The sequence below is a fragment of the Anolis carolinensis genome, chromosome 2 (genome assembly GCF_035594765.1).
Source record: "Anolis carolinensis isolate JA03-04 chromosome 2, rAnoCar3.1.pri, whole genome shotgun sequence".
NCBI classification, from domain to species: domain Eukaryota; kingdom Metazoa; phylum Chordata; class Lepidosauria; order Squamata; family Dactyloidae; genus Anolis; species Anolis carolinensis.
This window is the reverse complement of record NC_085842.1, coordinates 67,545,556-67,569,899: the sequence shown is the minus strand read 5'-3', so window position 1 is coordinate 67,569,899 and position 24,344 is coordinate 67,545,556. Positions and strand designations below refer to the sequence as shown.

The following is a 24,344-nucleotide window of genomic DNA, read 5'->3' as shown; positions in this document are numbered from 1 at the left end:
AGCACAGCCATCATTATTAAGCCTTCATTTACCACCTCCATGGAATGGGATGCTTTAGGTCATCTCCTTGTCACTGCTATTAGAATTGGAGCCACCTACACCCATCTAGCAGTTCCTTTTAACTAAAAATAGAACCAGAAATTTTAAAAGTTCCAATGTGTTATTTTTTCTCTCAAATCAAATCAAAATAGTAAGAAGTTGTACTGCACACTTATTTAAAATATGCCTCTCAAACACCTCTGATATGTTGAGAATAAGTTTCTCTGAGTTCTACACATATTATGGTAAGTTTTATTGAGAACATTTAAATTAATTATACAGATTCAAACATCTGGTGAATTCAGCATCTTTGCTATTGCTGTGTACTTCTCAGGTAATATCTGACTATGGCAACCCAAAGACCTAGTACATGGTTTTCATGGCAGAAGTTACTCAGGGGAGATTTTCCTCAGCTAACCAGTCTACAATGTAAATAAATAACTAAAATGTATTCTTCTTTCATAAATAAAATTATATATAATTGAATAGGGAGAATTTCTGACAAGTTCAACTTATGAATGGCTTTTCTTCAAAGCCTCTAACAGAATTGGCAATGATCCTGTTTTTGATTCAACAAACATTTTGAACAGCAAGAATTATACCTTCATGCAGAGGAATTAAAGAGTCCAGTGTTCCAAAAATTTGGTTCAGTTCTTGTTCTGACAGTATGGAGAGCTTAAGCATTGGGTCATGGTAAGCCTGTACAAACAGAGAAGCCATAAAGACATGCTTGAAATTTAAGCTTAGTGATAACCTTTGAACTCTGACTATTTTACATAAAGTTTCAGTTTGCTGGAATTCTTATTGATATATGCAGGTGCCTTAAATGGCCATGAACAAATGTACAGTAGAGTCTCACTTATCCAACATAAACGGGCCAGCAGAATGTCGGATAAGCGAATATGTTGAATAATAAGGAGGGATTAAGGAAAAACCTATTAAACATCAAATTAGGTTATGATTTTACAAATTAAGCACCAAAACATCATGTTATACAACAAATTTGACAGAAAAAGTAGTTCAATACGCAGTAATGCTATGTAGTAATTACTGTATTTACAAATTTAGCACCAAAATATCACAATGTATTGAAAACATTGACTACAAAAATGCGTTGGATAATCCAGAACGTTGGATAAGCAAGTGTTGGATAAGTGAGAATCTACTGTAAAAGAATAGATAAAATATTAAACACAACTTACCTTCTTTGCTAATTTCAAGTCTTCTATCAAATCTTCTTCTCCTTGTGAAAGTTCAAAAATAGCCTGTAATAGAAAACACAGTCTTGAGAAATTTGCTAGGCTTCTCAAATAACTTTTTAAAACTAGGGATTTTAGCCTGTCTTATGTTTTATATTGCAGTAAAAAAGGGAATAGAAAACCAATGGACTAAAGCAATTTATCTAACATTTATAATGCATAGGTTCCTTTAGTTAAGATAATGATTACAGTGGCCAACACATATTTTGGTGCCTTAAACGTTAGACCTCTGAACAGACCTTTGAGGATGCTTGCCACAGAAGAAGGTGAAACATCAGGAGAACATGCCCATACAGCTCGAAAAACTCACAGCAACCCAATATTAGACCTGTTTTTGGGTATATTTGACTTGTTGATTTTAAAAATTGCACCAGTTTTCCCCTATCAGGTCTAAGTTTTTGAAACAGAGAACATATGCCATATACCAATCACCATCCGCTCGCCCATAGAAACCATGATAATCATATCCAAGAAACTAGAGCTGATGCAGTCTATCCAATGCCATTTTCTGAATCAGCACCTTAAAAAACCCCTGGAACAAGCCCAAAAACCTAGACACCATGTACTTTTTTTTGGTTGGGAAGTATTAGTTATATAATTAATTATATAATTTGTTTTTGTAGCCATGACAAGTTATAACTCAATTAATTGAAACAAGAATGTGGTGCATTTTTCTCTGTTTGTCTGACTGCATAATGGCTTTTCTGTGATATTTTGACTTCATTTGTGTTGTGAAATTAACATTTGTTCTAATATTTCAGATGAGTCATCAATGAAGAAATGTTAGTATCTATGACTAGGTGACAAACAACATTTGCCACCCTTCATTAAAATTCCTTTTCTCATGATATTTCAGATGTTTCTAATCTTCTAAAAATCTTGCCTATTTCCCTACCCTTCAGCACCACTACTGTTAGCTGGGATATTATGCGATGTGATGCAGCAGCAAAAAAAGCCAATGGCATTTTGGTCTGCATTAATAGGGGTAGCGTCTAGATCCAGGGAAGTCATTCTGTTGAATAGACCAAGGCAGAATAGAGGGAAGTCAATTTATTTATTTATTTACATCACTTTTACCCCACCTTTCTCCCCGAGGGGACTCAAAGCAGCTTACAATAAATAGGCAAAAATTCAATGCCTAAAAACAATGTAAAAACAACCATTCATATAAAACAATCTACAAAACAACAATTCATATAAAACAGATACCATTACAAAATAAAATCACATTATATAAAATTTTAAGCATGTCCAAGATTAGAATCCATTCATCCAGAATCCTCAAAAAGTCTTCGTACAGGTCATGTAAAGTCCATGTTCTCATTCATTAAAAGCTATCCCTCTATTCTGTCTTGGTCAGACCACACCTGGAATACTGTGTCCAATTCTGGGCACCGCAGTTGAAGGGAGATGTTGACAAGCTGGAAAGTGTTCAGAGGAGGGCGACTAAAATTATTAAGGGTCTGGAAAAAAAGCCCTATGAGGAGCAGCTTAAAGAGCTGGGCACGTTCAGCCTGCAGAAGAGAAGGCTAAGAGGAGACATGATAGCCATGTACAAATATGTGAAGGAAAATCATAGGGAGGAGGGAGCAAGTTTGTTTGCTGCTGCTCTGAAGACTAGGACGCGGAACGATGGCTTCAAACTACAGGAAAGGAGATTCCACCTGAACATCAGGAAGAACTTCCTCACAGTGAGGGCTGTTCGGCAGTGGAACTCTCTGCCCCGGACTGTGGTGGAGGCTCCTTCTTTGGAGGCTTCTGGATGGCCACCTGTCAGGGGTGCTTTGAATGAGATTTTCCTGCTTCTTGCAGGGGGTTGGACTGGATGGCCTGTGAAGGCTCTTCCCCAGAATCAGCTTTCTGGCCATTTCTGACTTTCTTTAGCTTTTTTCCTATTTGGAAGCATTTTTAGCAGTCTGTCACACAAGTAGTAAGACTTGTTGAAGAAAAAAAAGCTGATCTGGTAGAAGAATGGAAGCTTGAAGTCAAATATGACAACAAACAGATAAAAAGTGGGACAGTAAGATGAAAAAGATGTGCCTGTGCAAATTATAGTTATGGCAGCCAAAATTAGAAAGAAGGACTGTAGAAAACTCTCTCAGAAGATAACAAACATATCTGCTGTTGACAAGACTTCTATGCGCATTTTAAAAGTTGGATACCACCAAAGGTTAGGTGATACAATGGAACTCAATTGAATGCACTAGCTGACCAATTAAATTTTGGGTGAAACATTTCTAATCAGAGATGCCATCAGAGCTCATTGGGAATGTGCCAAGAATTTACACTTTAGTCATGACTGCCAAAATGAATAGCACCCTGTAAATTATAGCAAAACCAAGGTAATAGTATTTAGTAAGTTTAAGCAAGTTTACAACTGGAATTTGGATGGAAATAATTTAAAACAAGTATCTTCTTTTAAGTATTTTGGAATTATATTTCAGCAAAAGGGATTGGTGTCTCAAAATGCCCACTAATGCTTTACTAGCTGATAAGATCCTCAGTGGTTGACAATCAGCTTGTGCAATTGGATTTAGCATTATACCACATTAGGATATTGCCACAGCTGTCATATAGGCCTCCAGTATGGGCTATTGCCAAATTAGATCTAATAGAGCCCAAAATATTTTTGCAAGCACTTCTTTTTGTTCCAGTTTGCACAAAAATGTCAACCATTTGCACTGAACTAGGACTTGTGTTGATAAAACCTGAAACTTTTAAGCTTCTTCTGTTCTATTGATTAAAGATAAAATATAAGCACACATTAGCATTTTATATTGTTCACAGCATAGGGAATAGGCCTTGATTCCTTCAAACACAAGATCCTTTCTGCTGTTGCAAACACGGGTTTTTCAGCTCCTTTATTACTGGCTTTGGGTTATGGCAGAGCAAAGATAATCTTCCTACAACACCTTAAAGATGCTGAATCCCAAATATCTATTATGCAAGCTATTTACTGAAGACAATATACGTGCACTTTGGCCCCTGCTCTTTTAATCTTACAAAATATCTCATTGACCTACTCCTCACTAAAATGAGACTGGTATAACATTGGTAGGGCTAAATGCCCTTCCCCTGGCAAATTTGAATGGATGCATCCAAGGGCCGCCTACAGAAGCTGGTCTCCTTTGGAACTCTTTAATTGTGGAGGATATTGCCAATTTTGTTTTAAAGTTATTATTCTGATATTAGAGAAAAATACATCTTTCCATTGTTGACTAGGGTGAAAACATGGTCCTCTTTGAAGAAGCTTTGCTTTTTATTTCGTGGTTGTTAACAAATATATAACTGTCAGGATTGCTAGATTCTTGATTTTGGTCTTATACTTGCATACAAAAACTAAACATACTGTTTGTAATACATTTGTGTAATGGATGTTTGATAATTACAATAAAATTATGGGTGGCTGATTTATCTAGCTAAGCAAAATGAAATCATTTACAAAGAATCTCATATATTATCAAATTAATTTTGAAAATACAGCATGAGTCTTTCATTTGATTTCTAAGAAGACACCTGCAATTGATTTGCCTTGGTTTGCATATATGATCTCATAACTGTAGAACACAGAAGTCATATCTTCCTCAGATCCTAGTACTACCTTGTTTCCCACAGTTCTTACTGTTGTAATATAGCCTTATAATTACAGAAATAATTAGTGCTTTCAACTACATAGATTGAGTGAAGAGTTCCTTTAGAACAGGGTTACTCAAATTGGTGATCCCTACATCAATGTAGACCTCTGAACCACTGGCTGCCAATCCCTGGTATGTTTCCAAGAAAGAAAGAAAAGTATATAATGAGCTCAAATGTAGTACTGGTCTCCAGCATGCTGGGAAAAAATCCGAACTAATGTAGTCAGCGCGTCCAGTGGCCTGAGAACCCCTTAGAGGGGTTTTGGAAATGTCATTCACCTCACAGCGATTGCTGTGGATATCAGTTTTGAATGAGAAGATATTCTTAAAGCCTGAACTGTTTAGTTTAGAAGTGATAGATTCATGCTTAGAAGTGCATAACAATTTCTCAGTTTGTTCCATGGACACATTTTATCAAAGTGCTTCAGGTTATAAAACTGTTGCCGAATATCTGCTTTGCCTTTCACATGTTGCTCTTCTTTGTTCCACTATTTTGAGGAATGCAAGAGAATTGTGCTTTTATCACCATGGAGGAATACATGGACACTCTGGAAATCAACTGTAAGAAACATATTTTGTTCCTGCTATTGAAAGAAAAGAGTGATTGAACACATGGACCTCTAGAAAAAATGTATCAGTTACTGCTACATTACTTCCTTCTTTCAAGAGAGTTTAAGAATGTCAGGCTGTTATATTTCAGTTTATTTTGTTCAATCACCTCTGAGTGTATTGCTTTTTAATTACAGTCTGAACCCAGTAGAAAGTATTTAATTATGATATTTATTTGAAATCTATTTCAGAGTGATGTATAATCAATTAACAGTATATTGCAAAATCAAACAGAAGTCTGAATCCTCAACAAAGCATTAAAATGGGGACAGATTATAGCAAGAATCTAACAAAAGGAATTATTGAACTAATTCTGGCAAGAATAATAATCAAACATAATAATTGTTTTTTTTTTAAAAAAAAAGTTAAATGCATTCTGAAATACACCTAAATACATTTATAACAATATTAGTGTTGAGGCAGTATTCATCAGGGACAAAGATTTAACATTGGTTTATTGACCAACCAGCCATGAGCTGCAGTTCTAGTAGTTGCCAATTTGTAAGCCACCCTGAGTCCCCCAGGGGAGAAGGGCGGGGTAGAAATACCAGAAATAAATAAATAAATAACTAGTCTGAGACCCAAAGTCCTTTTATAATATCTTTCCAGCATCCAGTTCTAATTATCTCTGAATGTGTCCTCTGAAACACCCTGGCTGAATTTTTGTGATTCTATTTTATGATGGCATCTACCAAAACTAACCCCCAGTGCAGACTGATTGGTTGTTATTATAATTTAGCTAATCGCCTATGAACTCCAAAGAAGCTGGTGAATTGATGTGGAGGAATAGACTTTGCTTTCTACACTGCTTCTTTTCTGGCTACTTGAGCTTTCTCTGTCTGAGCCCTGTGGTCTGCGTGTCATTGAAAGCATTCGGATTTTTTGTTTATGTACCTGGACATTGAAGTGTAAATGCATCTCATGTTATTAATGATAATTTGACTTACAACATCACAGATATTTTTGGAAGGAACATAATAGAAATAACAAGTAACAGCTATTCATGTAGCCTAGCCTAGTGCAATCTACTTATCTTTGTTTCAAGCAAATTTTCTTCCCATTACATTCTACCTGAACTTTTTACCAGGACAGAGATATTAGACTATATGAGAAGAAATGCTAGCTTGGTTTGAGGTAGGGTGTGATGCTATACAGTGCAGTGATGAGACTGATTTGGACGTGAAGCTTGGTAGCAAACATATAAGATAAAATAAAACAGTATCCCTAAAAAAAGAGCAGGGTGCAGTCAAAGAAGAGCAAGGAAAGAAAAAACAACAGGGATAGCTTTTCAATCTTCTTTTTAAAGTGCAACTCTTTGCTTAACAGCCTTTCTGTAAAAATGAAGATAACACAGAGCTCCCTATCAGACTCCCATTAGGAACAGAATAGATCCAGACACGTACAGATTGCTGAGTCATGTACCTTCAGACTGTGCCCTGGGGCTTTTAATCAGGTTTACTTACACAGCATGCAGAATACTATGTTATGTAATGCATGGCATTTCCTTTTATTTCTAAAACGTTTTCTTTGATTTTATGGCCTGTTTGCCACAAATTATTTTATCCAAGAAAGATGTGAAATCATTTACTCCTACTTCCCTCACTTTAGAAGGAAAAACATTAGCTTCTGCTTAGGTAAAGAATGCATTGTATTGATAGGGATATTTTAAAGGCCTGGAATAGCTGGTGTATGTCATGGCTCTCACTGAACTTTGTGCAGGCCAAAGGAATACACAGTCTGTTACTGTCTGGAGAAATGAAGAATATTGGCCTTTATATCCAGTGTCTGTATCTGTGTGCACACATGCATTTGTATGTTCTCTTGGATTTCTTAATCCCATAACGTTCAAAGAAAATAGAAACAGACAAACCTCTTGGCGCTTGATTTCTTTGGATGTGAGCACCTGATTGACACAGACATCAAAGGTCTCACTCCAGAGTTTACTGTCTCTTCGCTTGGTGATAGCTGGAGGTACATTTCTAGTCCAAGGACGTGATGCAAGAAGATCAGACCGACTGTCACTGCGAAAACTGATGGAGCGCTATAGGGGGGAAAAAATCAAATATTAAAGTAATTATATCTTGGATCATACTTTATTTAAATTATTGGATTTGATGCAAGTGGCATAAAACTCACTGGGTGTCATTGAAATGGGCACTTTCTTCAGCCCTAATCCATCCCACAATTGTCATGAAGATAAAATTGGTGGGACATTGGAAGCATGTATACTACCCTGAGCTCTTTGGTGGAAAGGCAAGAAATACACATAACAAATTAACAGTATAGAATGAATATATTTCACAGAGTATCTTTCAAATGCTGTCTCCATTAAGCCCTAACAAATACTTAACTGTGCCCATTGGCTATCCTTTTCCATTTGCCATGAACCAGCAGCCAATAACTCATGCACAAGCACTAGTCTATTGATCATGACTTTCATTGGCATGATCCTAGATGACACACCAGTCACACATGACTGGGTAAGAGGAGGCCCGAATGCCCCAAGTGATGGAATAGAGTAGGTGGATGGGCACCTAGGGGCAATTTCTAAATCAGGGCAATGTCCTCTGGGAGCAAGTTGGTGGGCCCATGACCGAAATATTATTTATTATTTGTGGTATTTATATACCACCCTTCTCTACCCCGAAGGGGATTCATGGTGGTTCAGAGTGCTGGCAACAATTAAATGTCCTCGATAATATTTTGTCGCACCATATATAAAATCATAGAAGGCCTACAGATATACAGCACATCTCTGTTTTAAAAAAAGTTTAACCTGGATATCATGGTAGTAAGCCATGACCAGTGTATTACATTTTGCTTATATGGTCCTAAATAGTTCAAGACCATGTTATCCGAGAGACATTCCCATTTAAACCAAACCAATTAAAAGAAGATTTCTGCTTTCTATACTGCAGCCTAGTGAGATTAATTTGTGGCACAGAAAACAACTTTTTTTTCATTATTTCACCTACCATACAGAACAATCTCATTAACCCTGAGCAGGCTCCCAGTTTGGAGTATTTCTATAATCAACTAAAACACATTTGTTTGCCCAGGTGCTTCTCTGATTACTAAGTCAACCAATTATCCCCAATGACTGTAATGTATTACAAGTTGAGTTTCCATTATCTGAAATGCTTGGGAGCAGAAGTTATTTGGATTTAAGATTTTGGGGTATTTGCATATACATAATGAGACATCCTGTAGATGGGACTGAAAATTGATTGCAATGTTAGTATATATTATTGGAAAACCTTACGGTATTCTAAACATATAAATCAGTACAATAGTATAAATAAAGGGACAATGGGGAAAACATAGGACTGCTACAATGGGATGACGCTCTTCTGTGGATACAAAGAATCCTGTGCGACCTTAGTGAATCACAGGTTTTATTGGTATGAGCTTTTATTTACAACAGTGTACATCTTGCATCTGAAGAAGTTCATCTTTTTTGCTGAAAGAGAAAACACCTCTGGAAGCCTTATAAAGAGTGCTGATCCTGGAGTAGTCAGCCTGCCAGAGAAGCAGCAGCAGGTTGACATTTATATGCTTCTCAAAAGCCAGACATAGCTGCAGTAATAACACAGCAGTTCACTGTCTAGACTCAACGGTTACATTTCCCCTACACTAAATGTTTCATTTGTATGCGAATGGTTGTACTTTACAAATCACGCATGTTTAGCATTCAAGAAAAAAATACTGTGGCTTTTGTTTTATAAGCTTCTCTTATCTGTTCTCTAGATACAGTACTGCCAGGATCTAAGTGTGGGGAATACTGGCTGCAAAGTATGTGGAATGCAAAGATTTATACTGTAGGTTTTGATATCTATATATATAAAAGGCTTTTGGCATCGTGGCGATGCACAGAACAACAAAACCCAACATCCCCCAAACTCTAAAATTACCCACACAATCCATCATCCCCGCCTCCAGTAAGATACAATATAAACAAACAAAAAACACAATCACAACACCAAAAAAAACACAACAGGCGATGTGCGCATGCGTACAAACACAATCCTCCCAACTCTTCCCGCGCGCATGCGCGCACACACAGAACCCCCTCTTGCGCCGCCTCCACCGCCAAAGCCGGGGACTCGGCAGGAGAAGGCACACCTCCGCCTCAGGAGGCTGAGCTCCCCATACTTGAATTGGGAGTTCCACTCCAAAACATCCGGAGGGCCTAAGCCGACCCTTCCCTGCCCTCACATCTCACCTGGGAAACAAAAAAGGCCTCTTTCCCGCTCCCTCCCTCCGTCCTTTCCCACTCCTTTTTCTTCCTCTCGGGCCTGCAGCGGCGGACAAGCGCCCCATCGCCCGCCTTCCCTGCCCCGTTCTCCTCCTCCTCCTCCTCCTGGGTCGAAGAACATGGAGGCCGGCACCGGGAAGCACGAGGCGGGCCCGCCCCTCCACCAGAGCCCGCTCTTCCCTGGCCTACCAGGCCTGCCAACCCACCACCACACCGGCGCCGCCTCCGCTCCGGTACGAGGGGCAAAGGAGAAGGGCAGACCTCACCCCCCACGCCTCCCGCCTGGCCCCTGAGCAGGTACAGAGCGCCTTCTCCTCTTCTCTTATTTATTTACCCTTTTCCAGTGCCCGGGGGATGATGCAAACGCCTTCCTTGCAACATTATAAATCTGTATATAATATCTATAATATAGTATCTCACTTCAACATAAACGTCCCAGCACAACATTGCATAACTGAATATGTTGGATAATAAGAACCAATTCAGAAAACCCAATTAAACATCAAATTAGGGAATAATTATACAAATTAACCACCAAAACGCAGACTACGTTGGATAATCCAGAACATTGCATTACCAAATGTTGCATAACTGAGATTCTACTGTAAGATGAAATAATTACTGTGGTACAATAATACATAACAATATAATCTCTACAATCACAACACTAAATAAAGAACCACACTCTGAAAACAAGGGAATTCCAGACAGGAAACAATCAGGGCCAGCTAACACCTACCAACAAAGTATTCCCATCATCAAAGTCTGGCAAATCCTCTGTTTTCTCAGGGTCACAGACACTAGAAGCACATACAATATCACAAACAACACCACTCTGAAAACAAGGGAATTCCAGACAGGAAACAATCAGGGCCAGCTAACACCTACCAACAAAGTATTCCCATCATCAAAGTCTGGCAAATCCTCTGTTTTCTCAGGGTCACAGACACTAGAAGCACATACAATATCACAAACAACACCACTCTGAAAACAAGGGAATTCCAGACAGGAAACAATCGGCCAGCTAACACATCCCAACAAAAATTTCACTCAGGGAGGAAACAGCCAGGCTTTAAAGTTACAAGGCCATTACATGCTAATCATTTCTCCTAATTGCAGCATTCATACTTCCCTCCAACAGACAAAAACAATCAAAAATATTGTATATTCACAACCTTTCGAAAATAATATCCCCTGATGGCGCACTGTCTTAAAGCGTTGAGCTGCTAAACTTCTGGACCGAAAGGTCGCAGGTTTGAATTCGAGGAACGGACAGAGCCCCCACCGTTAGCCCCAGCTTCTCCCAACCCTAAAGTTCAAAAACATTCAAATGAGAGTACATGAATAGGAACCGCTCCAGCGGAAAGGTAACAGTGCTCCATGCAGTCATACCACATGACCTTGGAGGACTCTACGGACAACACCGGCTCTTCAGCTTACAAATAGAGATAACCACCAATCCCCAAAGTCGGACACGACTGGACTTAACGTCAGGGGAAAACCTTGACCCTTTACCTTAACTACCACAAATTCTTCAATACTTTATTTCCCAAACCACCAGACTTCGCCACAGCAACGCGTGGCCGGGCACAGCTAGTATATTTTAAAATATTTATTATTGATTTGATATTTTCTTACAGATTGTTTCAATAGGATGATGTTTTGCACACAGAAGTAATTTCTAAATCAAAAACTCCATTGATCCCACATTTGAGGGTGAAAAGTTCTCATCCTTGGATTTTTTTATTCTTGCACTTTGAGCTCAAGAAAAAAGGCCCAGCAAGCATAAATAGTCACAAACCTTTGAAACCTGCTCTCTAACTGGCTGTTGACCTGGCAATACCTGTGGCTTCAATGTTTTGTATCCATTTCTACATAAGAATCACATTTGTTTCCTGGACTACATTCTAAAATGACACGTTTTTTCTCCTTGTCACAGACTGGATATCCATATATTACACTGCCACCATGTACATGTTATTTGGACTACCAACTTCTTTAAAATGTTGGAACAGAATATTCTTCCTCTTCGTCACCTAACCATTAGCTCATTATATGATAATTATGTTGATGAAATGTTACAACCGAAATTACTTCTTCAAACATGCAATGTTCAAAACTGAATAATTTAGAGCAGAATGGGAGATGTAGTTTACTTCATATCCCTGTTTTTCTGCTTTCTCGCAATAGTTCAGTTTGCAATTTCCTCCCACAGAAAGGAGATATAAGAAATCAAGATTTATTTTGATTATTTAGCAATTACACCACAAAACCAAAGAATCCTAGAGTTGGAAAAGACTTTGTGGGCCATCCAGTCCAACCCTCTGCCAAGAAGCAGGAAAATCACATTAAAAGCACCCTCGATAGATGGTCATCCAGCCTCTGCTTAAAAGCCTCCAAAGAAGGAGCCTCCACCACACTCCGGGGCAGAGAGCTTCACTGCTGAACAGCTCTCACAGTGAGGAAGTGCAGGTGGAATCTCCTTTCCTGTAGTTTAAATCCATTGTTCTGCATCCCAGTCTCCAGGGCAGCAGAAAACTTGCTCCCTCCTCCCTTATGACTTCCCCTCACATATTTATACATAGCTATCATGTCTCATCTCAGCCTTCTCTTCTGCAGGCTAAACATACTCAGCTCTTTAAGCAGCTCCTCACACGGCTTGTTCTCCAGACCCTTGATCTGGAAACCTTCCAGCTTATCAACATCTCCCATGTCAGAAGTGACTTGCTAGTCAATATGATAGAATTGGCTGTCTACAAAGACGTTGCCCAGGAGACACCCGGGAGGCTTTTCTCATGTCTCTCAAGTCACTCTTGACACACACAAAAAACAGCATTCCAGATGTGGTCTGACCAAGGTGGAATAGAAGGGTAACATGACTTCCCTGAGTCTAGACACTAGACCCCTATTTACGCAGGCCAAAATGCCATTGGCTTTTAAAGCTGCCGAATCACATTGTTGGCTCATGTTTAACTTGTTGTCCACGAGGACTCCAAGATTTTTTTTCACACATACTGCTATCAAGCCAGGTGTCCCCCATTCTGTATCATTTGTCCCTGTTGAACTCCATTTTGTTAGTTTCAGCCCATCGTTCTAATCTGTTAAAATCGTTTTGAATTCTGCTCCTGTCTTCTGGAGTATTAGCTATCTCTCCCAATTTGGTGTCATCTGCAATTTCAATCAACGTTTGTTCTTCTTATTGTACACAATTTCAACCTCAGTTCACAAATACCAGGGTAGTTCTTTCAGCAATGCATATTTTAGGTAATATATAATATGCTGGCGATTACTGAAACCATAATACATGTGGATAAATTAAGTATTTTTAACAAGTATTTTAAAATTGAACAGATGTGGCAGTAAAGGTGGAATAGGAATGTTGAAGTTGCCCGATCCAAAAAGGAGAGATTATTGTAAGTATTTTTTTTTACTATTTTTGCATTTCAAGTTATAATTTCAAACTGTTAAAAGAGTTTCTATTCCAAAATTTATTATCTTGAATTTTTGTTGATAACGAAATGAAACAATAGTTTATAAATATAAAGATGTTTTTAATGCCAGAATTTCTACCTGAATAATATGGAAAAGGACTATTTCAATAATTTCCAGTCAACAGCAGTTATCTACCTTATACTACATGCAGATTGGGAATCAAACAAACAAATACACAGGTTTTACCTGAAGAGACTGACCAAATCGCTTCAAAGGAGTTGCTCGGACAGGAGGAATTAAACTTGCTAGTGATGTCACTCTAGAAAGAGGCCTGACCCGTTTATTACTGGGCTCCTGTAAATTGCAGACAAAATAATATGTTAGAATCATAAATTAACAGCACAAGAAAGTTTCCCAATAAAATCTTGCATTGTACCCACAGCCTGTTACATGAGTATTTCTCATAACTTTATCCAATGAAAAACAAGAACCTAGTTTCAGGTTGGTGAAATCAAAGAGAGTACTTCTCCCCTCACATATCATTGTTTAATTTTTCCAATATATAGCGCTGATGTGTTTAGATCAAAGCCTAGCTGTTAAGGCCAAATATGAATGTGTTGATAATTATTGTTTAGTCATATTTTCCTGCTTTTTGTTTGAAACATTTAAACAAAAACACAATCCATACAACATTAATACAAATTAAAACAATTTGTGTGTGAGAGCGCGTGCTTTCAGGTTGCCTGTCAACCCATGAATTTCACAAGGTTTTCTTAGGCAAGAAATACACAAGATGGTTTTGCCAGTTCCTTCCTCCACAATATAGCTTACAGCACCTAGGATTTGATGACAGCCTCCCATCCAAATATTGACCCTGGCTAGCTTCAAGACCAAAGTCTGGTGATTATATTAGTTGATAAAAACTGCTATAATAAAGGTCCTTTTTTTAAAAAAAAAACCAGCAATCTAAGCATAAATTTAAAAAGGGGAAGAGGAGGATCTCTATTGAGAAGCATTGCACAGGCTGGAGATGATCACCAAGCAGGCCCTCCTTCTCACAGGGAGTCTTGGATGTCTGTCTCCATCGCTGACCACATTCATGTGAGACTAAGCGATTTCTAAGAACTGCCACATAGCTGGGGTATATGTATCCTTTTCCTTCCCATTTTTCAAAATCCTCTTTTGAGGGGAGGGGTGTTATTTCATGATGCATATAATCCCCCCCCCCCCACCACCACCACCACCATCTTATCATCCACCTCCAGGAATCTGTAAGTTGTTACCAATATCAAGCAGACACTTTAACTCTTACTCATCCCTCCCCCCAATAAAACATCTTTCATCCTCAGTATTCCATGATTCAATGACCCCCTAAAAAGCAGATCAAGGATTCTTGAAAACATTTTCTTCTCTTTTAATTTGCAAACAAATACTATTCTGCATACTTAGGTCCCCCAAAATCTGTGCCTTTTTGGCAATAGGGTGACTCAGACATGGCAATAAATAAACATAACTCATTCTTATTCTGTTTCTATTATGGGGGGGGGGAGTTTTGTTTTCTCTTTACTGTGTATATAAAAAAAAAGCAGACATATGAAGACCACAGGGAAGATATTATGTTAGAGGAGAAAAGAGGTACATTGGGCTTATGAAGCTTCTTTCTCTTTCTCTCTCTCTCTCTCACACACACAAATACACAAACACATCCTATCATTGACTCTTGGGTTCAGTGGGTTCCACCTAAGTGTGAATAGGATTGTACTTTTAGTCATATGTCTGTACACTTGCATCTAATGACTTCTCTGAAAACATTCCTTCCAGCTGTAATAAAGTAAAATGTCCAGAATCTCTGCTTGTCATGATGACCTTGCTACTGAAGGGCATAGAAAACAATTAAAAAAACCAGAAATATTTTCCTTCAGTTTTTTTTCTTTTTAGTAGTCAAATCAATATACATTTCTGCATACAATAGATCATGCATCCCTAGAGACAAAAATTATACAGTTAAAAATGATATCTGGAAAGGTTATTTGTACATCTATGCATATGTACACTTCTCAAAGGCATTATGCTGAATATCACACAAAATCCAATATGTATTGAAATGAAATGAGACATTAAAAACTTAGTAAGCACCTGGCAATAACTAAACATTATAATTAACATCTCGTTATATTTAATCCTCATAAAAACCAAATATTCTGTTGCAACAGATTAAAAGACAACAAGCAAAACTATGACATAAGGGCAGAAAAGCAGTAAATAATTTTGAGTTTACTATTACCCTTGCCTTCCTTATCTCCATCCGACACTGAAGGGATCCTGGGCAGCACATGTAAAATGCAAGATTGAGAAAAAATCCAAAATCTTCCAAGTGGTATGAATAAAATTGACCAAAAACTCCAAATCTTCCAGGAGATGTGAATAAACCCACCAACAATCATATTTTCAAGTACATCCAAAACCTGTTCACCTCTCTTTTTCAGCCATAATTTTGAAGTTTGTTTAAGCACCTTGTAACTATAGCTTTTTTAGAAAAATTCATGTGAAAACCAATCTAACTACAATCTTCCACATGTTAGCATATTAATGTTTGCAATTCTTCATAACAAAAAACAATTAGGATAGCAGTAGATTCGTTGTTATTGGACAGCAATATTATTTCCATCAGCACAGTTAAAAGCCGGAGAACTGAATGTCAGATACATATTCATTTTCTCCACAAATAAAGCTGAAATCCATTAGTACCCTATAACATGGTACAAAACTGGCTAAGATGTTAGCAAATTGATTTATTCACTTGTGGATCCTGGTAACGTAACAAAACAAAACAGCAGGCTGCACCCTCATCTTCATCAGCAAAGGTACATTCATCCCCTTTTGTCTTCGGCAGCAGTCACTTGGCTCAGCCTTTTTAAAGGTACATTTATTTTTTTACGCCACTGCAGCATCACTGGAATACTGAACACAGTAAAAAAAAAAAAGTCATTGAGCTTTCACTATATTTCCCCTCTCGATGGCGCCTCAGCCACCAGCTGTTTCTTACTTAGCATGCCAATGCTGTTGTGCTACGATTCTCCCTTAGCCGAGCGAAGCTTCTCATCAAACATACTGCACTGCAGTCAGGAGACCCTTAAGTGTGTAGGCTAGAGCTGTGCTACAATACGCTCAGTTCATAAAGCTCACCTTGTTATACATTTCATCTACTTTAATACCTCCAGAATATAATAACTTACTGGTATTTAATAACTGTATTGACAGTATGCTTTCAAAATTAAGACACAAAGGCTGTCTGAGGACTGTTATTCTGAGACTACAAAATCCCTATTGTCCCCAACAAGGTGTTTCAGGATGTTTTAGCCACATTTTCTCTCCCCAAGTGGTTCCCTTCACTCTCATCAAACAACCTATCCTTACAGCCTAGGTTTTAAAAAAAAAAAAGGGGGGGGAGGGAGAGAAAAACTATGGAACCATTCACACTACATTATAGCTCAATGATTTCAGTTTAACTGTCTTGGCAACATCCTATGGAAGTACTAGTGTTTGTAGCTTGTTAAGACACTACAGCTGAGATTTCTATCCCTCCTGAAATTGTAAATCACAGATGTAAACCATGAGAATAAATGAACAATATAGGGCTACATATACGAAAGGTCCCAGGTTCAAAGCCCAGGAGCGGCGAGAGCGGTGGCTGTTAGCTCCAGCTCCTGCCAACCTAGCAGTTCGAAAACATGCCAATGTGAGTAGATCAACAGGTACCGCTCCGGCGGGAAGGTAACGGTGCTCCATGCAGTCATGCCGGCCACATGACCTTGGAGGTGTCAACGGACAACACCGGCTCTTCAGTTTAGAAATGGAGCTGAGCACCAACCCCCAGAGTTGGTCACAATTGGAATTAACGTCAGGGGAAACCTTTACCTTTACCTTTAGTTTCTCATTAACAGCAATAGATTATCCCTTTTAAAAAGGAATATGGTTTCTGATGATAAAATCAAAATGACATTTAAAAATACATCTGAAATTATTCTGTTTAGTCCCTAAGCATTATGACCTAGTTTGCTTTGTAAGCTGGGATATGCATGAGCCAGGCTCTCAGCCTCTCTCTTCATGGCATGTCACAATTAAACCATGAAGTCTTCAATTAATATTTTCTATTTTGCCTGAACCAAGAAAGTCTGGTTATTAATTCTGGAACACCTATAGGTCTCAAACCAACTTGAAGTAATCATTTAAGATCTGGGTTTTTTAAAAACACAACACATAATTACAGTGTCTCAGTTTCAATGAAATGGAAAACTACATTTAATTAGAGGTTTCCTGGTTTCACTGCAACATGCTATGAAAGGAGGAGCCAAGGGCCTGAGCGAATGCTTTACTTCTAGCAAAAACAGTGTATGTGCCAGTATCTTGCTGATATCACAGCTTTTAAAATCAGAAGTATGATCATTTTAGTGTATCTATGTGCTACAGTCCACATGATGGAGCTCTTAACCTTTTATAAATGGTTAGGGTATAGATACTGATCTAAAGACACCAGACCCCATCTGATCTTAGAAGTTAAAACAGGGTTGTCCTGGTTAGAGCTTGGATGGAAGACTGCCATTGAGCAGCAGGCGCTATAGGCTACATTTCAGAGGAAAGAACTGGCAAAGCCACATCTGAGTATTCCTTACCTGACAAAATTCTATGAAATCCACAAGGTTGTCATAATCAGACAGGCACATATACAGAGAGAGGGAGAGATGCTGCCTATCCATGCTACAGTCCATGCACAAGAAAAAAATTAAGTAGCTTACTTAAGGAGTGGGAATTAATCTAGTCCCAGAAAGGGACTTACTTGTCAGGATAAATTAATTTGTATCCCAATATTGATGAGGTTCCTTGATAGTTAATTCAATAATACCAACAAAGGTGCCTTACCTCATTACAAGTAACCAAAGGGAAAACAGTTTCAATTTTCTCAATATACAAACAAAAAAGAATGAGCCAGATTGACTGTCTTTAGATTAACAGAGGCAATGAGCTGAATAAGTTTTAGAAAACAAAGAAGCAGGTGCAACTAGCTGAACGATTTGTTTGAGTTTTTGATCTAAATAAGTATTTTCTTCTAGTTTAAGTGTGTGTGTTAAGTGTTTATGATTGTAATTCAGGGGAACATGCAGTTTCTGATGGGATTACATTTTTTTAAAAACCCTGAAAAACAAGTATTCAGAAAAATATTCCTTGGGGTCTACATGTCAGGAGTCGCTAATGTATCCTGCGGTCATGCATCCACTTTGCACTGAGTGTCAAGTTATTATTTTGGTGATTCATCACTCTATATGAGCAAAACCTTATAGTGGCCTACAAACTGGCAACATTTAAAGCTATTCTCATATGTGCATTTACTTGAGAATAAGCCCCACTGAATCCCTGGGCACTTACTAAGTACATATATAGTGTTGAACTGAAAACCTTACACACAAAATTCTGAAGAAAATCTGAACAAGAAAGTACTACAATCATAAATCTTACATTTTAAACAAGATTTTATCAACAGCCCAACCCTGAAAGTTAAAAAAGTGCATAAATGTATTCAGTGGGCATACTAATATCTGTGCCAGTACAGTGTTTCACAGTGTGATGCCAGCTTGAGCTGCGGATACTGAATGCATAGCAAATTCAGCTGCTGTAAATAAGGTGGGACTGTCTTTATGCAACAGCTAGAAATAGGAATATTACTCTAAACCTTGATTTTATTAACATAATAAAGCTTCCTCACTAATTGAAAAAAAAAACCAAAATGTTAACTCCTATCTAGAAGAGATCAATTGAAATAAATGCAACTTAAGTTGTTATTCAAATCCCATTTATGTTAATGGATCTATTCTAGATAAGACTAATGTTGGGCTTAGCTCACAAGAATCACTGAAGGGTGAAAACCCAAATCAGTTAAGACAAAAATATATTACTCAAAACAACATTTCTTTGAATACATAAAAATCGCCTAAATTATTCAATTACATGTTTTATTCATCATGCTAAAATCACAACAAATTCACAACACATTGTGATAAATCCAGCAAGAGTTATGTGATCCAGATGATGCATTATGATCTTGAAGTTGGCATTTCAGTACAAAAGAGGTCATGTGGTGTTGCACATATGTGTTGCACATGCATGATGCTATGCCAAATAACCAGGCATGTGGCTATAAAGCAGGGAGAGGGAACCTGTTACCTATGGGCACTGATTAAATTTAATTCCCAAAAGCCCCAACCAACATTGTCCAATGGTCAGGAAAAATGGATGCAATGCAGCACACTGGAAATTGTAATTGCAAAAACACAGGATTTTTCATAGGATATTATATTAATAGGAGTAGAGCAATGATTAGGGTTAGAAAGATATCACCCCGAGAGCAACTTACCCTGTAGTTAATAGGGCAACAGAAGACTCTTTAAGCTGACACAGTACTTAGCCTTTGTTTCACATAGAAACCACAGTTCTGTAACAACTAAAATGAAACCAGATAGATCACTTTGTTTCAGAGACCTTATTCCTGGCACAGTTTCTATGCACATTGTATTTCAAAGTTACAAGTTTGGTCAACAGTGTAGTGGTATGTCAACATTTGTAATGGCAGAAAGCCTAAAAAAATATTATTTGCATTAGTCTGCTACTGATGGAATTGGCACTGGATGAAATATGTGTAATAAAATAACCCCAAGTACAGAGCTTAAGTGGAAAACCACATTAGGGAAAGCTGTGTTTGAGCTCTGTTCCACAGGATGTTACCAATATTTAGAATAGGACACTGTTTTCTCTGTGGGTCGGGGATATTGCAAAGATGGAGTCCTTTTGATTGCCATCTTATGCTTTAAATTGCATTAGACACCATGGAAATTGATCTTGAGTAGATAGGTGTATGTGGCTAACAAACCATATTTTTCACTCCCAAAGAAAGCATGCCCATTGGTTCAGTTACCAAGTCAAGTATTTGGAACAAGACTAGATTTCTTAATTTTGCTTGAGTTTCAAAAACAAACCTGGATTTATTTTTCTTTTAGAAGGATTGAAAGAGCAAACAGGTTATTTAAGGTAATACATTAAGGATGTACATTACCAATTACCCTCTTCTGACTTTTAATTTGCTTTCACCATAGCCAAAGTGAATTAACATAAATATTGTCATGTGAATTCATCTTCAGCTGTTTTTGAATTATGCAATTTCAATTTGCTCAAGTTTGAGAAAATCTATATTTGAGGTAATTTTGCTTTAGATTAATTGCCAGAACTGGTAATTTAACCACTTTTATTCACAACACAGCTTCGCTTTTTTCTGTAATCAGAGGGTTATGTAAGACAATTAAAAGCAACAAAATTAAGAAAAAAATCACGGACCAGTAGTTTTTACTGACTGTTTTCGTTTCAGAGCTAGATTGTGCAAATAATGGCATGGTGAGTGCCTCTGCCAGACAAAGTTGGGTGGCGTTCCTGTTTCAGATAAGCTCACAGTGACCCGAGTATGACCCCAGATAATGAACAAGAGGATGTGGCTATGAACACCTTCAGATTTCTGCCAGAACTCCTTGAACTCTTAATCAGGACATTGGGATAATCTTTTTTCAAGAAGTGATTTGTGCTATACTGATCACAGCACCGCAAAAACATCAGAGGGATATCTGATGCCCAGTAAAACAGGAAGGCAATTTGCAACTCAATTTGATAATTCATCTTTTTTTGGATTATATATGTATGCCATCACTGTTGGGTTATAAGGACTGAGTTAAGCTACTGCTTGAACAAATATAGGAACAACATCACAATAAACATTTTACAGCAACTAAGAATCTATTACAGCAGGACTATAGTTTATAATTTGTTTATATCATAGTAATGAGTTAGTTGCAAATTGTAGTACAACTATTGTGCATAAACACCTTTGCAGTTATTCCCAACAAGAAGAGCTGTTTGATTAACTTCTGAGCATCATATATTACTGACTACCCATAGATGGAAATACTAAATTCATGGCCAACATAAATGAAAACATTATAAAATATACAACAAATAACTTGATCCTAATTTTTTTGGATAGCAAATCAAATCAAATCAAATAACATATCATCTAATCCTGGCTTCTAAAGAGAGGGGCTATATTGTGCCCTTAGCTGTATAACAGATATGCTTCATCATATGAAATAACCTCGCTTAGAAAGGGAAGCAAATTGAAGTGCAGGAAAACTTGGCTATATGACACTGTACAGGATCTCCCCTCATTATAGTTCAACAACCAGGATTTTGAAAAGAGATGGTTACCCAAGTGATCTAATTTCACAAGAGTAAGGAGGATGTGGTTTAAAAGGGTGGGGAGATGTGTTATATTCTCAATGATGAAAGGCTGCAGGTCTTCCTCTTCCCAGTGCTATATACTTACACTAATTTGTTCTCTATTTCCTAATAGCAACAACAAATCATTAAGTTAGGGCTACTTCACAAATCTGGAAGGGCCCATGATTTGGTGCAGCTGAAAAGTTTAATTAGGTATGCCAAGGCATGTCAGCTTCCATTCCTCATCCAGGGCAGTCATGCATATCTGGGCTAAATGCAAACAAAGAATCAACTTCAGCCATGTACGTTTAATGGGCACAAGTTACAGACCTGTGCTGTATACTGAAATAATAACCTTTACTTGGCTGTATGACACAACTATCCCTTCAGTATTCACAGGCAATACAGATAAGAAAACCAGGAATAGCCTGGTTTCATGAAAAGGGGGGGAATGCTTTGTAAGACAAATATCTCCTACTTCTTCTGCCACTTCTCTGCAAATTTCCTGCTGTTTCTTCCTGGCATCTTCTGCCTGCTCTAACCCCCTGCTGTTCATCACTTGTACATGTGATCAGGTCCATTTTTTTTTTTTTTGCTTCTTGTTCACAACTGCTGAAAAAAAAACACATTAGAAATCAGGGTGTTTCTTACTGGGGTGGGGGGTAGGCTCTTTCCGTTCATTTTGTAGCTATTAATCTGCATTAGAATACCCTTCTCATTGCGGAATAACCCACTCCTAGCCAGAAAAGTGTGGAAGGAAATGGACTAGGATAAAAAATTAAGAATCTTCACCAGCTCTACATGGCTATGGAACTCTGCACAATTTCTATGCTTGGAGATAAGTACCAATGTGTTGACAATATCTCATTCCATACATATGGGATTCTAGTCTTAGAGAGATGTACACTTGTTAGCTAACAATGTCAAAAACAGTGAAATGTCACATTTGGTTTTGAGAGACTCTGGCTCAGAATCCACCTTGGAAATTCATCTTTAGATCATTGCATCTAGGCCTCAATACCGGCACTGTAGAATTTCAGAAGAACAAAGGATACAATGTTGTAAGGCTTTCTGTAGAATATATTATACCTGGTTAGTTGGAATCAGATGATTATGTTCTACTGCGATGGTATCAATTTGGTATTTCAAATATTTTTTGAAAAAGAAGGACAAAGAGGAGAGCCAGTCTTTGACTAGCACTCTTTGAGACCAGGGTGCAAATCTTTCTTCATCCATGGAAACTCATTGTGTGACCTTGGGCAAATCACAGTCTTAGAGCAAACCTCATCAGAATAAATCTTGCCAACCACCTTCCCCCAAAATAAGGTTACCGTAATTCAGATAATTTGAAGGTGCATTCAACAATAATACAGAACCAGCAGTAAAGTGTTCAGTCTCAGTCTAATTTTGCATAGGTATGATTTTTGTGCAATTTACAACAGAAGTAAAATCCCACTGTGTATCCTAGGCTGAAGGCTGCAGTCCTATGCATACTTATGATACTAAGTACCATTAAATAAAGGCTTGCTTCTAAACCCAAACAAAAGAGCATTGTAAGTATTGACTTTGTCTAAAATTTCCATGCATGTAGACTGATCCCACACTGGAAGTCTGATAAATGTACGCAATTAACAGAGATAAAAGGAAGCACTGATTTACTCTGAGGAGAAAACTATTTGTTACCATTTTCAAGCTTATTCTACCAGATTAAGAAGGCATTTTACATGGGATGCCCTTGAAGGTAGTTCAACAACATAGACTGCTTCAGAAGATAATTGCCAGGTGTTTGGCAGCATTCAATATGTATTATATGTATTAACCGCAATCTGAAATCTGAATATATAACAGCAATTTTAAGAGAACTGTATTGGATTCCAGTACATTCTTAAAAGTTAAATTAGTCTTAGGCTTTACAGTCCTACACAATTTGAAACCAATGTACTTAAAGGTCTATCTTCTCTCAGAATAACCTCTGCAAAATTTAAGATCTGCTTCAAGACACACTCCTGGGTGTTCACTGCCAGGTGACTGGCAAAGAGTCAGCAGATTATTTAATTCCTGCATGTGGAATGCCCTTCCACGAGAGGGAATATTATATGGTATGTTGTTTTATCCCTCCTCCATTATTTATCTTATTTTTTCTTTAATTAATAGTTGAATGCTAATGCACATGAGACTAAATCTGGTAAGACAAGCACATAAATGATACATACAACTTTATTGAAGCTTAACTAGAAACAATCTCATTTGATATACTGTAGCTGTTAGATCCCTGGCACTAAGGATCTATCCATTGGCCAACCTAGCTGTTGAACTGGTGGAGCCAGTCTACTGGAAAACTGCAAGATAGCAAATGGGATTGACATGGGTGCCAGGAATTGTGTAATGTTACTGGGGAGCAAAGCAATTGGTAGTTTCTGAACTCAGCTTTCCCTTAATGTCAATAGTAGACCCTCAAGATTTCTTCAGGGGATCTTCAAAGCAAGAGAGACCAGCATATAAGTCATATCTCTCACTCCCAGTGGATCAAGCCCATGACAAAACTGCCAAAGAAGAACAGGGACCCATAAAATCCATCCAACTCCCTCTTTAACTCCTGCTTGCAGAATACTTGCCCTGACATAGTAAATTATATGTCATTTCATCTCTCCTCTCCATTTAAAGCTTTAAACTGATCTGGTATCCTTTGGCCCTATACCGTTGTTTAATATTAATATATCTTGGCTTTCTGTTTCCTGTAAACCTCTCTGAAGCTAACTGTTAATAATAGCAACATAATATCAGGATTTAAGCAAATAAGTG

The 24,344-nt window shown here is 37.8% G+C and overlaps 1 protein-coding gene across 4 annotated transcripts in view; it reads right to left on the bottom strand.

The window, feature by feature from the left end:
- The window catches only part of arhgef3 (Rho guanine nucleotide exchange factor 3), a 180,684-nt gene that overhangs the window by 11,440 nt on the left and 144,900 nt on the right, over positions 1–24,344 (bottom strand). For 3 of the 4 annotated variants that reach the window (XM_062969887.1, XM_008105254.3, XM_003217710.4), the window contains 4 exons: positions 13,476–13,583; positions 7,413–7,583; positions 1,242–1,304; positions 642–738 (listed from right to left, as the gene is read on the bottom strand). In XM_062969887.1, coding sequence (XP_062825957.1) covers positions 642–738; positions 1,242–1,304; positions 7,413–7,583; positions 13,476–13,583 — 439 coding nt within the window. Of the gene's footprint in view, positions 1–641; positions 739–1,241; positions 1,305–7,412; positions 7,584–13,475; positions 13,584–15,513; positions 16,329–24,344 lie in introns of those variants that run through there. The other variant, XM_008105255.3, reaches the window with a different exon arrangement.